The sequence below is a fragment of the Platichthys flesus genome, chromosome 5 (assembly GCF_949316205.1).
Source record: "Platichthys flesus chromosome 5, fPlaFle2.1, whole genome shotgun sequence".
Lineage (NCBI taxonomy): Eukaryota > Metazoa > Chordata > Actinopteri > Pleuronectiformes > Pleuronectidae > Platichthys > Platichthys flesus.
Window position 1 is genome coordinate 1,060,204 of NC_084949.1, and position 14,593 is coordinate 1,074,796.

General features: G+C 40.4%; 2 protein-coding genes across 7 annotated transcripts in view; one reads left to right on the forward strand and one right to left on the reverse strand.

The window, feature by feature from the left end:
- The first annotated feature begins 241 nt into the window (after positions 1-241).
- dctd (dCMP deaminase) lies at positions 242-7,677 on the forward strand. 2 transcript variants are annotated; one of them, XM_062387327.1, is made up of 7 exons: positions 242-438; positions 1,815-1,913; positions 2,689-2,788; positions 3,687-3,822; positions 5,699-5,815; positions 6,398-6,494; positions 7,093-7,677. In XM_062387327.1, the coding sequence occupies exons 1-7, from the start codon at positions 398-400 to the stop codon at positions 7,175-7,177; spliced, it is 675 nt and encodes a 224-aa protein (XP_062243311.1). In that variant the 5' UTR covers positions 242-397; the 3' UTR covers positions 7,178-7,677. The 2 variants fall into 2 exon arrangements, with proteins under 2 accessions (XP_062243311.1, XP_062243312.1); XM_062387328.1 differs by lacking the exon at positions 1,815-1,913 and having other exon boundaries at positions 249-438.
- A 4,632-nt stretch (positions 7,678-12,309) lies between these two features.
- tenm3 (teneurin transmembrane protein 3) overlaps positions 12,310-14,593 on the reverse strand; it is a 198,728-nt gene continuing 196,444 nt past the window's right edge. For all 5 annotated transcript variants that reach the window (XM_062387320.1, XM_062387318.1, XM_062387317.1 and 2 more), the window contains one exon: positions 12,310-14,339. In XM_062387320.1, the coding sequence (XP_062243304.1) occupies positions 13,584-14,339 (756 nt within the window). In that variant the 3' untranslated portion in view covers positions 12,310-13,583. The remainder of the gene's footprint in view (positions 14,340-14,593) is intronic.

A 14,593-nucleotide genomic window follows, 5' to 3' on the forward strand; every position in this document is an offset into this window, starting at 1 on the left:
ATGAAAATTGTTCTAATCTTTTCAGGTTAGTGGGTGCTTTATTAATTTGATAAACTGTTGCCCGAGGAGACACAAACCACTGCAGTCTGGACCCCTGGCCGTCAGGGGTAGATGTTCCAATGTGGTGACATTAGGTGGCAGTGTCACAAAAACCCAGGGTTCCCGAGAGATGCGCTCTTGAAACTACAACGTCCGGTGTAGCGGTACTATCTTAATGATGTTAAAAAAAAAGAGCTGGTTAAAAAGTTTGTAGTTAAAAAAACGACGGAGGAATGACTTCCTGCTTGATGTCTTCTTCCGGTTTCAGTCGTAGTTTGTTGCCGCGGCTGATCTTTACATCGAACCATCACAACCATCGTGCGGAAGAAAGCGAATAACCACCTGAGTCTGGGAAAGTATGGATGAGGTTCCGCAGCCGAAGTGTGCTGATGTGGAAAGGTAACTAGTTTTTACTTGACTTAACAGATTGTGCAATAATTCTTGTATGTACATACAAACACACACTGCGCATGTTACGATTAGAGTCCTGACAATAGTATGAGTAATAGTTTGTAACAGTGGTGGACAATTTACTTGTGGAGGTAGAAATACCAGTGTTGTATATATTTGAAGTTAAGATCCTACAAAAAAAATCTTAAACTACATGACAATTGCAGGCAAGAAGGATTATAAAGTAGTATTAGTAAATGCCCCAGTAACACTTGTGCAGAAAAAGTATTCTGTGTCACGTTAGTTTCACGTATTTGATCAAATTAATCTGTAACAGTAAATCACATTTGTATGCTAATCAAATGTTTTCTGTGTGAAATCTACCCCAGAAGTGTTATATGTTTCCAACAGTTTCAGTAATAGTTTCTCTAGACTTTTTTTTTTAGATATGTTAGTGTTGACACTGGAACTCTATGTTAATGTTAAAATAAATCCAGAAGTTCAAAAACCTTTGGGGATGCTGTTAAACCTAAACCAAACCTAACGTAAACCAAACGTGTTTTCTCTGCAGAGTTTAGGCAAAAACCACATGAGATGATATTTCAGAAATTTAATCTACAGCTGGTTTCAATGCTGCTTGAAACAGTTGTATACTGTAAGGCATGATGTTCAACCTTCTATTGAAGATTTTACACACAGTGTCTTCTTTAAAGATTTGGCCCCATTCACAAACCGTTCTTAAGAGGGGATTTCTGATTAAAGCCCACCTAGGCCGTTTTCTGAAGATTCTTTGATACACAAATGTTTTCTTGTTTAGGATTAGTTATTGGGTAAGCACATTTAGATGTTGTGTTTTAAGTATATTTTTTAAATGATCATAATGTTTCATAATTCATAATATGGCTGCATAAACTTATTTCATCACGTTATGGTTATTGATTAAAAAAAGGATTATAAAAAAGATGGCTTTTAAATTCATAATTGATCAGTTTGGTTTGTTATAATATAAAGTTCACACTGTAGTGTCTCCTGAGGTGAGGGTAGTCATCCAGGCAATACAGTGCCTCGTGTATCTTATGTGACCATGGCGTCTCCTCTCTGGAATAAATGTTGGCAAACAACATGAATGATACAGCAGAAAGAAGTTGTTTGCTTCTTCTTCTTTTCTTGGTTTACTGGTGGATTGTAAACAGTGTAACGTTCTATCCTGTAGTGATATTGTGTTGCTGTGTCATGTGAAATCAATTTTGCACATGTTTTGTTTGACAATGTTAATGTAATAGCTGTTGTGATTGATAGTGAACATAAAGCTGTGAAACAATGACACAAAACATAATTTCTGATGGTGATGGTTTTGGCTATTCTCTCCTGGTTGTCGAGGACAGCATCCTAGATGAGGCGTGGGATGGTTTAGCCGGACCTGGGGGTGTGCATGGAGGTACTCCTGCTAGAAGTTATGGGCAACAGGTTCCACCAGGTTCCAAGTATGTGTGTCTCAACATGAGTTCATCTGTACATAAATTACTAATAAACCATGGTGGGAACCTTTTATTTTGGGTTGTTTGATTTCTATAATGTTTGGTCCAGACTGCAAAAGCAAATTACATTTTGCAAAAAAAACGTATCTTGAAAACATATTTTGTGCGTGTGACCATGTTGAAGAGGAGGACACTGCTGAATTACATATAAACTGTTTTGCATGTTCCCTGGTTTTGAAGCTACAGATTTTAGTTAGAATGTTCCATCCCATTTTAGCCTGTTAATTCTGAAAAATGATCTTACTTTCTGATTCTGAGAGGGAAGATGTGCAACAGCTTATGACCTTTTATGGGTGTTTACCTATGGTAATTAGGAATATATTGCAGATGTTTATAAATTTACAAAAATAATAAGAATAATCAATTTTAAAATACTGGTTCTAACAGTTTTACAGTTTAAGAACACATCATGAATCTGAAGAAGAGTTTTCAACTACTACTTAAGGAGTTATGGGCGAATGAGGCCCATTGCTCTGTGGTTTTTGAATGGACTGTGCTAATGAGTATCTTGTTGGAAATAAATCCAGAGGGGTCTGTTCCTGCACATATTTGCTAACACAAGTTAAATACCAATAAAGTAACCTGGAAAGTCGTGTATACTGAGGGAATTACTGCTGTGAATTCCGTAAAAGGAAAGCTTCCTAACTCAAAAGGATAGATTTTTCTTGTCAAATCACGAAACTTTTTATTTCATTCTCTCTTTTTGTGTGTTTCTTAACAGCTGTGTAACAAAGAAGAGAGATGATTACTTGGAATGGCCAGATTACTTTATGGCTGTCGCTTTTCTCTCTGCCCAAAGGAGCAAAGACCCAAGTTCGCAGGTATGTGTGTCTTTTAATCTGTAAAATTGTTTAAAGATGTTGAGGAAAATAAAGGAAAAAATTTAAATGTGTTATAGTCCTTGCTTTCCAATCTGTTAAAATACTTGAAATGTATGCTATGTCCAGTTCTTTCAGAACTGGACATAGCGCTCGGCCATATCAGAATCAGATTTATTCCAAAGTATATTTTTTTGACATTGGTGTTTGGTGCATGACAAACATTAAGTAAAAAAAATAGGAGGAAAAATTCAACAAAAAAGTATTTCTTAGGATCAAGGAGATAGGTAAACAGGAATCTTAAGTACAAGAGCAAATACTGAAACGCTATTTAATGAAATTAAATATACAAAAAATCTAAAGTAAAAAATGTATCAAGATATAGCTACAATATGACCCTGACCTTATTACTAACACTGCAGAGGAAAACTAAGTTAATCTTGATATTTTTAAATCTCACAACTCACACTTCCAGCAAGGCTTATTAGCTCCAATAGAAGTCATTATTTGCAAATAAACAAGACGATTCGGTAGGAGAATATCCATCTCTCAAATCTTGAAACAAACAAAGACCAATATATATGTCAAGAAGACCAAAAGCCTTACCCTAAGCAGAATATAAATACTCCCTACTAATGTCAAAGTCTTTATAATATGTTAGATAGGGCTGTGGACAGAGTACTGTTTGAAATAAAAAAAATGTAAGCATATTAGAGGGATACTTCACCACAAAAATGAAATTTCACTCATTATCTACTCACTGCTATGCTGATGCAGGGGTGGTTGAAGTGTTTGTTTACCCCTGAAATGTTTTTTTGTGGACTCAGTATTGTGAATTGAAATTTTTTGGTGAAGTATCCCTTTAAAAATCTAACTAAATAACCTTTCTACTTCGTTACAGGTTGGGGCATGTATAGTGAACCAGGAGAATAAGATAGTTGGCATTGGTTACAATGGTATGCCAAATGGATGTGATGATGATCTACTACCGTGGTCCAGGACTGCTGATGATCGGCTCAACACAAAATACCCTTATGGTGAGAGGACATTTTACATGCACTCTTTAGCATTCTGCTTTGGTTTTGGATAATCTGCATACATTGTGATTGGATTTTTTTCTGGATTCAAAGGGTCACATAAGCTGCACTCAGACATGCACTTAACTCTGTGGATCCTCTGTATTTAATCCGGAGGGGGAGCTTGTGTGAACGCAAATGTCAGAGTGAGACACTCCGCGTTTTGTATGGACTTTATCTGCCTGACCTCTTGGTATAAAGTCTGTAGAAATCCAGGAGAAGTTGATGTGTGAAGGGGATCCCCCTCTGGAGTGTACACCGTGTCAGATGTTGTATCTCCTCCAGCAGAGTGACCAGCTTCAAAGCCCCGAGAGTAAGATGCAACTATGCCTCCTGCATTGCTCTGTCAGCTCCTGTTTGGCACGTTTCTGCTCGTCACTCATTCATTTATTCATTCATGGTGAGATCGACCATGATCACCTGTTTAGATTTTGTCTGGAAAGTTGAACATGTATAAGCTACGAGTTCTCTAGGCGATGTGTTACGGACATGTCAGATGCCTGACCAAGATTTACTCTAAACTGCCAGTGGTCAGCTGAGGCAAGGAGGCCTATCTCACATTCAGGCTGTGGGGTTTTAACACTTGGCAGCCCGGTGGTTGTTAGGGCTGAGGCTACTGTGTCTGCAACTGCTCTCAGCACTTAATAATGCTGCCATTTATAGCAGCTTTTAGCAAAGGCTTTTGGGCAGCTGTCTAGGATGTGCTTTAAGGGATAGTGTTAGGGAGGTTTTCTGGAAGCTGGTGAAAGGAGAACTCTTATGAAAAATGTTTTAATGTAGACTTGATGCATCAAGGAGACCAGAAGGTGAAACAATATCTATATATTTAACAGAATAACATGACCAATTGTCACCCCCAAGTCTGAAGATGTCTCCCACAGCAACCCCATATATCTCCCTCCACTTGCGTCACCTCTTGTAACAGCACATCCATGAATGGCCAGATTTGCTGTCATTCTCTATGTTACATGTAGGTGTTCGTATCTTATTGGATAGTTAAGTGTAAATATTTATTCCTAAATCACATTGTGTCCCTACATCTTGTCACTGGTGAAATACATAAAATAATTATAGTTGGTGAGAGTTAAAGTTGAGACACTACAATGGACTGTTGTTTGGCCCTTTGTCTAAAATCTAACCTTGGGTACTGCTTAAAGAGAGAAGGGAGTAACTGTGGAATTTAGACAGGAACTGTTCTCCTGTACAGATATAATATACACAATATATAGCAGCATATGCAGTAATGTGTGAGGATGGTCAACAATTCTTCAACAGATAGTTCACCAACATTTTATTATGAATTCACTTATCTACTCACCACTATGCAGATGGCGGAGTGGGTGAATAGACTAAACGATTTTGGAGTTTGCATGGATAGTAAAGCTATTGAGACACATCATTTGCATAGTCAATGTTGTTATTGCTATTATTCCACACCCTGGAGCGTTTTTTATGAAATTCACCTGTAATGTTATATATTTTATCTTGTTGGGGTTCTTTATATGTGAGAATAAATAAAACTAAAACCATTGGGTGAAATTTAGGTGTACAGTCTTTAAGCCGTTCTTTATTGATTTCTTACAAGTGAAAATGTCCATATTGCTGTAGATGATGAATATCAATAGTTAAAACCATGGGAATCTGACAATCGGCTTCAAAAACTAAAAGCAAACGTAAGATGGAGGGATGGCCAGAATAAATTGACCAAGTGATGTTTGGACCAGAGGTAAACTGAATTTTGTTTGTGTTGCTACAAGCCTTGTTTGTAATACAACCAAATAGAAAACATGCAGTGTCTCGTACTGACTGAATACCACTACGATTCTCCATTTTACAGTGTGCCATGCAGAGCTGAATGCCATAATGAACAAAAACAGTGCTGACGTGAAAGGCTGCACCATGTATGTGGCTTTGTTCCCCTGCAATGAGTGTGCCAAGCTCATCATCCAGGCTGGTGAGTGTTGAAAAAACACACTCTTACACACCAGTCACTTGTAAACATTGGTTGACTGATACCAATTTATGTTTTTTATGAAGTTGTTTAGAAATGTCTTCCTCTGGGTACTGAGAAGTAATGTCTTGTCAGTCCAATGAACATATAACTTGTGATAGGGCTGTGGTTAACTCCAACGAGGTTCAGTTTCAAAATCATGAAATACAAAAACATATCAGTACAATGTGATCACGTATACAGTGTTCAACCATTTATACGGATCAAAAAGTTCCCCTTACAAGTTCTGATTCAATAATTTGGTTATAGTGATCAAGTAGTCCACTTACGGGTGTTATTTGGGTATTTTCATACATGTTTGGACAGTATAAAAATATTTTTTTACAGTTTTACCAGCTCTGTCAGTCATTTACAGCTCCTCTCTGTGTCTTCATGTCATGCGCTGTGCACTGCCAACCGAATCGAGCCAAACTAAGTTCACAAATTCAGTTGTTTTCACCCAGCAAGCAGGTCACTGCTACGAAGAATAATTTTATTTTGCACTCTTGCCTCCTGCGTATCTTAATAATTCCTCCCTCTATTCAGGTATTAAGGAAGTGGTCTATTTGTCTGACAAGTATCACGACACACCGGAGATGACTGCTTCCAGAAGACTGCTCAGTATGGCAGGCCTTCAATTTAGGTAAGTAGAATTTTTTTCTTGCACACAAGGAAACATCCTCCTGCAGAGCCGGAGAGCCACCCGTTTCAGATGTATGCACGAATCCCCCAAACACTGTTTCAGAAGGGCTCTTTAATATACTTTTTTGAATATATACATGTATGTGTTTTGGAGTTTTGTCATTGAAACCCCCTGCATACCTGAACAGATGGGTGTCAAATTAAATGTGATGTATTTATGGGTAGAGCCTCTTAGTATTGGTAAAAGCCTTCAGAACTGACCTCATGTGTCTATGAGACTGGTAAAGAAATACCTTTATTCTAGACCTGGAGGATTAAATTGATGAATGCATCAACTGACTGCACCGTAACTGTCATGAATAAGGATCGAGACATGGAAAAATTCACCTCCACATCTCCGGCGATTCAATCTTTACCTGAAGGTCATGTCTGAAAACACTGTTCTCCTCAGTTGACATATAAAGACAGACACAAAAGGACAAGTACAGGTCAAAAGACTATGAAAATTTTATCTTGAATATCATACAATATATATATTTTTTCAATGTGTGTCTTAATATTCTCAGATCTGTCTTGATGTTTTCCTTCATGTTTTGCAGGCAGTTCAAGCCCAAAAAGACCAAGATTGTCATTGACTTTAATTCGATCAACCACCCTGGAATGCCAGACAGCTCAGCCATTTGAAAATGAGAACAGCTCCCCACAAGAAGCTGCTTAATGTGACGGGGAGGAGGCAGAAGAAACTGTCGAGATACAAATTAACATATTTAGCTTTTAGAATTTCCTTTTCGGTTTAAGGGATATACAGGGACTTTGAATGAGTTGTGTGTTGAGTTTAAACTCTTTTTTGTTGTCAACCAGATTTTTTTTATAGTTATCTCCTCAGGGGAAAACTTTAAATGTGTTTTTTATCCTTCTTTAAACAGGGTTCTTATTAGTCAAAAGTAGTCTTACTATTCAGTTCATTTTTGGTTTCAGAGGAAAATGCATAATAAATCAGACTGTTCTGTTAACATTTGGGAGCTGCTCTGTTTTAATATATACGGGTTAACTATTTAGATTTCCACTATACAGGAGTTTTTTTCTAAAATAAGTTAGGTTTGAACTTTGGTTCATCAAACCAGTTTGCAAAAAGTTGCCTCTGAAAATTCAGCTGGTGCTTTATGAATATTGTCTTTAAGCCATTTTTGGTGGTTTCATGTCTCATCTGTATGCTATCTTCAATATAAAAAGGGAAAGGTTTATTAATGAAAATGAATAAAATGAGTTAAAAAACTTAGTTTATTGATCAGATTTAAACCAAAGTTAGCTTATTCAATTCAGTTTAATTTGTATTGCACCAAGTCATTATATACATTATGTCAAGGCTCTTTACACTGAAGGTCAAGACAAGAAAGCACTTTGGCAACTGGGAGCTGGTTCCACAGGAGAGTAGCCTAGTAGTTGAAGGCTCTACCTCCCATTCTACTCTTACAGACTAGGAACTACAAGACAGCATGTGTTTAGGAAGCATAGTGGTTCTTTTGGGACAATACAGTGTTATGAGCTCTTTGATATGAAGGGACTTGATGGTTAAGGGCATTAAATGTGAGGAGAAGGATCTAGAATTCTATTCTGAATTTTACAGGGAGCCAATGCAGAGAAGCTAAGAGGCTTAATGTGATCTCTCCTTCTAGTTCCTGTCAACACTCGTGCTGCAATATTTTGGACAAACTGGAGGCTTTTCACAGACTTACTGGGACAAGCTGATAAGATCTAGGGGCCAAACTAATACCAACCAAGGTGACTATCTGGTCAGATAATGTTTCTCTGAGATGATTAGGGGCAATTACAATAACCTAATTATTGTCTGAATTAAGAATTAAAAAGTTCTGGCGCGAGCGATACACTGGTGTGATGAAGACCAGGCTCTTGGCTGGCTGGAGAGGATCTCCCCGCGGCTGTTGTCAGCCATACTGCCTGTTTTCAGTGTACGTACCACCGAGCGCAATTTATGGTTCTCCAAGGGTTGCACGTGTTGCAAAGCAATTCACAGCTAGAACACTAGGTGGAGTAAAACAATTTTTCGAAGACGACCTTAGAGGCGCCTTCTTTGTGTGTGGCAGTCGTCTACGTCTGTTTATTTACATCGCCACTGCTGCTTCTCTCAGCCTTTTTCTGGCGGACAAATTTGTCCCTGATCTTCCTCCACAGCTTCGTACAATCGTCGACCTGCAAACCGACGTTTGCCGAGATCTATTTGGTCCATATTCGTTCTTCTAAATCTTCCCTGGTTTCTGCCGGTATAATGGGGCATGAAACCGGAAATGTGACTCCGGAAAGGATAAAATTAGCAGATCAATCACAGCCTAGCGGGCTGCGTGAGGCTTGCGTAGCCCGCTAGGGCTGAATTAAGGCCTAATTATAGTCCTGCGACTGCAACCGCGGAAGGCCACGCAGCTGCATCGACGGATCCGTTTTGGTTTATGCTTCCTAAACGTGTTGCGCGTGTTGCAACGCAATTCACCGCCAGAACACTAGGCGGAGTAACTTTTTTTTTCGTAAACAAAACACACAAAGAAGAGACGTCTTCTTCTTCGTCGAATGTTTATTTACATCGCCACTCCGGCTCCTCATAGCCTATCTCTGGCGGACAAATCGGCCAGTCAGTGACGGGTTATACAAGTGGTCATACTTTCGGATCTCTTCTGCCAAGTGCTCTTCTATTTGGTCCATATTCGTTCTTCTAAATCTTCCGTGATTTCCGCGTATTGTGGGGCATGAAACCGGAAACTAGACTCCGGACGGGATGTAGTCAGCCAACCAATCACAAGCCTTGTGGGCTGCGTGAGGCCCGCGTCGTTTTGTCGTATAGTTAGAAAAATTGGCGGACGCACGCAAGCCGCCAGAGGGCTCGAAAGGGGCGTGTTGCGTGTCTTGCGTGCATGCGTGCGTCCGTGCAACACAAGTATAATTTGGCCTTTATAGTCCTGCGACTGCAACCGTGGAAGGCCACGCAGCTGCATCGACAGACTCGTTTTGGCCGGCGCATGCTTCTGCAACTGCGTCGGCGGCGTTTCACGAAGCTGTGTCGGACAACTCTGTCATTCATGCTTCCCCAACCTTCCCCAAGAGCTGCACGTCTCAAGGCCTAATTATAGTCCTGCGACTGCAACCGCGGAAGGCCACGCAGCTGCATCGACGGATCCGTTTTGGTTTATGCTTCCTAAACGTGTTGCGCTTGTTGCAACGCAATTCACCGCCAGAACACTAGGCGGAGTAACTTTTTTTTTCGAAAACAAAACACACAAAGAAGAGACGTCTTCTTCTTCGTCGAATGTTTATTTACATCGCCACTCCAGCTTCTCATAGCCTATTTCTGGCGGACAAATCGGCCAGTCAGTGACGGGTTATACAAGTGGTCATACTTTCGGATCTCTTCTGCCAAGTGCTCTTCTATTTGGTCCATATTCGTTCTTCTAAATCTTCCGTGATTTCCGCGTATTGTGGGGCATGAAACCGGAAACTAGACTCCGGACGGGATGTAGTCAGCCGACCAATCACAAGCCTTGCGGGCTGCGTGAGGCTCGCGTCGTTTTGTCGTATAGTTAGAAAAATTGGCGGACGCACGCAAGCCGCCAGAGGGCTCGAAAGGGGCGTGTTGCGTGTCTTGCATGCATGCATGCGTCCGTGCAACAGGAGTATAATTTGGCCTTTATGCAGCAATTCCCCGCCAGAACACTAGGCGGAGTAAGGTTTTTTTGTCGAAGACGACCTTAGAGACGCCTTCTTTCTTCTTCGTCGATTGTTTATTTACATAGCCACTGCGGCTCCTCGTAGCCTTTTTCTGGCGGGCGTGCATGCGTGTGTGCGTGCAACCCGACTATAAAGGCTGAATTATAGTCCTGCGACTGCAACCGCGGAAGGCCACGCAGCTGCATCGACGGACTCGTTTTGGTTTATACTTCTCTAACGTGCTGCGCGTGTTGCAACGCAATTCACCGCCAGAACACTAGTTGGAGTAACGTTTATTTCAAAGACAAACACACAAAGAAGAGACGTCTTCTTCTTCGTCGACTGTTTATTTACATCGCCACTCCGGCTCCTCATAGCCTATTTCTGGCGGACAAATCTGCCAGTCAGTGACGGGTTATACAAGTGGTCATACTTTCGGATCTCTTCTGCCAAGTGCTCATCTATTTGGTCCATATTCGTTCTTCTAAATCTGCCGTGATTTCTGCGTATTGTGGGGCATGAAACCGCACAAAAATGCAAAGAATCAAATTTAAACTATCAAACTTTGTTCTACAGCTTGACATACAATCTGTAACAATTCAAAAGCATCTGGTGCACAGAACATGTTTTTGTTCTGTTGTAGAGAATGACCAGATTCTTGGTTCTATCTTGGGCTAATTGAAAAAAAATGTTATCTTCCTTTTTTGCTCTTTCTTCTTGTGTAAGTAGTAGTGTGTGTGTAGTTGGGGGAGGTGGTGGCTGACACGCCATCAAACTGTGTCCGGCTGTGGACTGCTCTGTCGAAGAGGTCAGTCTGGCTGTAGGTGAGTTTGTTGGCTGTCATAGCTTAAAGTCTGCTTCAAGAATGAAAGCGCAGTGGTGATTTCTCTAAATAATGGAGTTGGGATTCAGGACTCTCTCACACCTGTACTTGTCACTGGCTAATCCTATTAAAAAGGTCATAATATTTAATGTGGACCCAATCCTAGAAAGAGCTGGGGAGACATGGACAGGTAATGTCCCTGATAAAAATGATCTCCATCTACTGTAAATGTCCCCAACCTCAACATTAATTACTGAATTCATTTACACTCTGCATGTAACATGTACACATGTCGGGTGTAAATCTCCCAGGTTGCCAAAAAACTTTTAAAGTATCTGCTTATGCTGACAATGCCATTGTCCTTATCGAAAAACAAATGACATCAATATCCTTGTTGAAATTGTTGATCAATTCGGCAAAATATCATCTGCAAAAACTAACTGGGAAAAAATTTCAAAAGACCTTGTTTTACCTGGGGGGTAGAACCCATTGACCTAGGTGGGGGACCGGGCCTCGCTGAACCTCTGTTCCTAATGAGCCTGAGGGATCACAAACTGATCAATCTCCCAAAGTTTTACCATATACTGGTCACTGTGTGGGTGATATTCAACAAACAGAGACAAGACTTTGAGATGAACTGCAATGTAATCATTGTAAACAACAATTAACACCTCTATCCTGTCTCATTCCCAGTCTTCTTAGAGGTAATGATGTCTGATCTACTGAGTGGGCCACATGTTTTTTTTAGTACTGCCATACAAGCCAGTAGCCAGTCAGATTTACCTTGAGCTTCAGCGTACCATCAAGATATGCACACAACTTAGGTTTTGTCCACTAACACCTTCTAAAGTCTACTGGTAGTTGCTGACCTAACTTGTGTAGAAGACCTTTCTAATGTACAAGGGATATTCAACATCTCGTCCTATACTCTAAATGAATGGGCCCGAAAAAAACCTGTGTCCGAGTATTGTTTTTTCCACTAGAGTTGTCAAAGTTCCTTAAAATAGAGTTTATTTGGTTTTATTCAGACAGCAACCACAACAAAAATCTGAGCCTGTCAGGACATAATACAGAATTTTTGTGGAATCGCCACCCATATTTTTGGGGGGATTTTTCAGATTTTTTTTAGTGGTATCACATTTGAAATCGACAGTTCATGAACCACTGATTGGCATTCAACCCTCGGGGTTAAATGCACTTATTGTAAGTCGCTTTGAATAAAAGCTAAATGAAATGTAATCAATGTGTAACACAGGAGTAAAACCCAGAAAAACAAACAATGGTTTCAAATATTTTTATTTTTTCCGTAAAAACACTGTACATAAATTATTTTCTCTGAGACTAATATTGATGTATGGATAGGTGGAATCTCCCAACTTCAAAATAAAAAAGGATGATGCAATAAAACATTGTCGACTGATCTTCATTCTCTCATTCTGTCTTTTTAAAAAGATTAAAGTTGCCCTCCCACCATTGTAAACACAGACACAAAGAAAACGCTTCTACATGAGACCCATGATTGATGAGTAAAACATCCACTTCATTTTTTGATCTATTACTGTTAATCGTTAATGTCACTGATGGTGATGCACTGAGAAACAAGCAAAAACAATGAGAGAGAAGCAACAATTAGTTACTACTCACAGACCCCCCCCAAAAAAGCCATAACAACATGTTTCTATTGCAAGCAATACTACTACCTTTGACCAATATAAGCACAAAGTCTTTGCGAGTCAGTCACATTTTACAGAAGTGAAAGATTCCAGGTCTGACCGTGGAGCAGTGTTTTGTGGGACCAACAAGCCCACCCGGTCCAGAAAGTGTACATCCTCAAGAATCAGAAACAGCTGTGGCAATGTTTTTGACCTGCTTCCTCAGTTAGTGCTGTTGTCTGAAGCGGTAGTCTTAGTAAAAGCACAGGAGGAGTGATTTTACAACTGATCAAACAGATCAGAGATATAAGTAATAAACAAACAAAAGCACAAAAGTTTTCTGGTTTTGTTTAGCTCATTTCATGGTCCATCCGGATGGTGGTGGTGTAGTAATAACAGTAATAGTGGTATAGGTAATAGTATGTAAACATTTGATGATTAAAACCCCCATTTTTGTCTGAAGTACTCACTTGGCTGTTTGAAAGAGTTGGCAACCAACTGTTTCACAGCTATACAACGCAGGATGACATCACTCATGATAGCCCTGCCGGCATGCGTTTAAAGGCAGATGGCAAGGTGAAAGAAAGACAAGAAAAAGAAGACAGGAACAGAAAGAGAGAAAATGCTTTGCTCAAAAAAACTTACTTTTGACCTTTTGCAGACTCACAATTGTTGCTCCATAACATTTCATGTCCGCTGCGTTGAAGTGATTGTTACTATTCTTATTGTTACTCTACTTGACCACTCCCAGCACAAAACATCTTTGCAAACGTGGGATCTCTTCAGTGATTTGAGTCTCAAGGCAGTTCATTCATTGACATCCATTTTCTTTGAAAACTGACTTTAGTTAGTCTTTGACAGTCACAGGTGTAATCATTTGCTGAACTTTGTTGATGTTGTGTTACCTCCTGCCTATCTCACTCTGGCGTAGGAACTGCATATTGTTAGCGCTGTCGGCTAGCTCGGGGTACTGCTCTATGGACAAGACGTAGTAGCCATCATAACCCAAAACCTTGCCACTGCTCAGCAGTTGCCTTTTCTCTCCCTCTGTCCACATCCGAACTCCTTCCTCACCATCTCTTACCCGCTGCTGTTCGCGGGCCCAGGCACTCGACAGTGCCCTCTGTCTTGCATGCTCCAGGATTCTTGCTTTTTCTTCATCCAATGTTGTCCCATAACGTACATGGAGAGCAAGAGCTCCATACTGCAGCTCCACATCAGCGAAGCGTCGCGTTCTCCCATTCATCACTGTTGTAGACTGGGACACTGTGACATTCACTCCATTTTCTAATGACTTTCTGCCGGAGGTGAGCCGCAGTGCACTGAGGTCGTTCTCTGGTAGACTGGTCTTGATGAAGTAGTGTGTGTCTCGTCCCTCTACTGTAAAATGCAGGTCTTCAAGGTAAAAGGCATTATTTAAGACTGCAGCCACTTTGATGCAGTCTTCATTTGCAATGTTTAAAGCGTTGGTCACCACACGGCCTTGGATCACAGCTAGCATCACTCCCTTTCCAATAAGAGACTTGACAGTAGCAAACCACAGCCAGGGTTTGGCTTGATTTGAATGCCGCCGGCTGAGCTGAACTTCTGGCATGCGCTCAAATGACAGGAAGGCCTGAGACTGACGAGTCACCTCCTGCTGGACACCTGAGATAGACTGAATGAGAGAATGAGAAAAGTTTCACTTCATGTTCTGGTTGCTGCTTAATGCTGGGATATTTTCATAAAAACATGCAATGCATTCGCAGTTTGACATTAAGTTACTCTTAAATAAAATCAAGAAAGCAGGATAGGAACAGGCTATATTCTATGAGCTGCAGATCTAATACTGTGTGTGAGCAGAAAAAATGATCAATGGGATTCTCAGTATTGATAGTTTGGTATGTTGGCATGTTGTTATAACAGCTATTC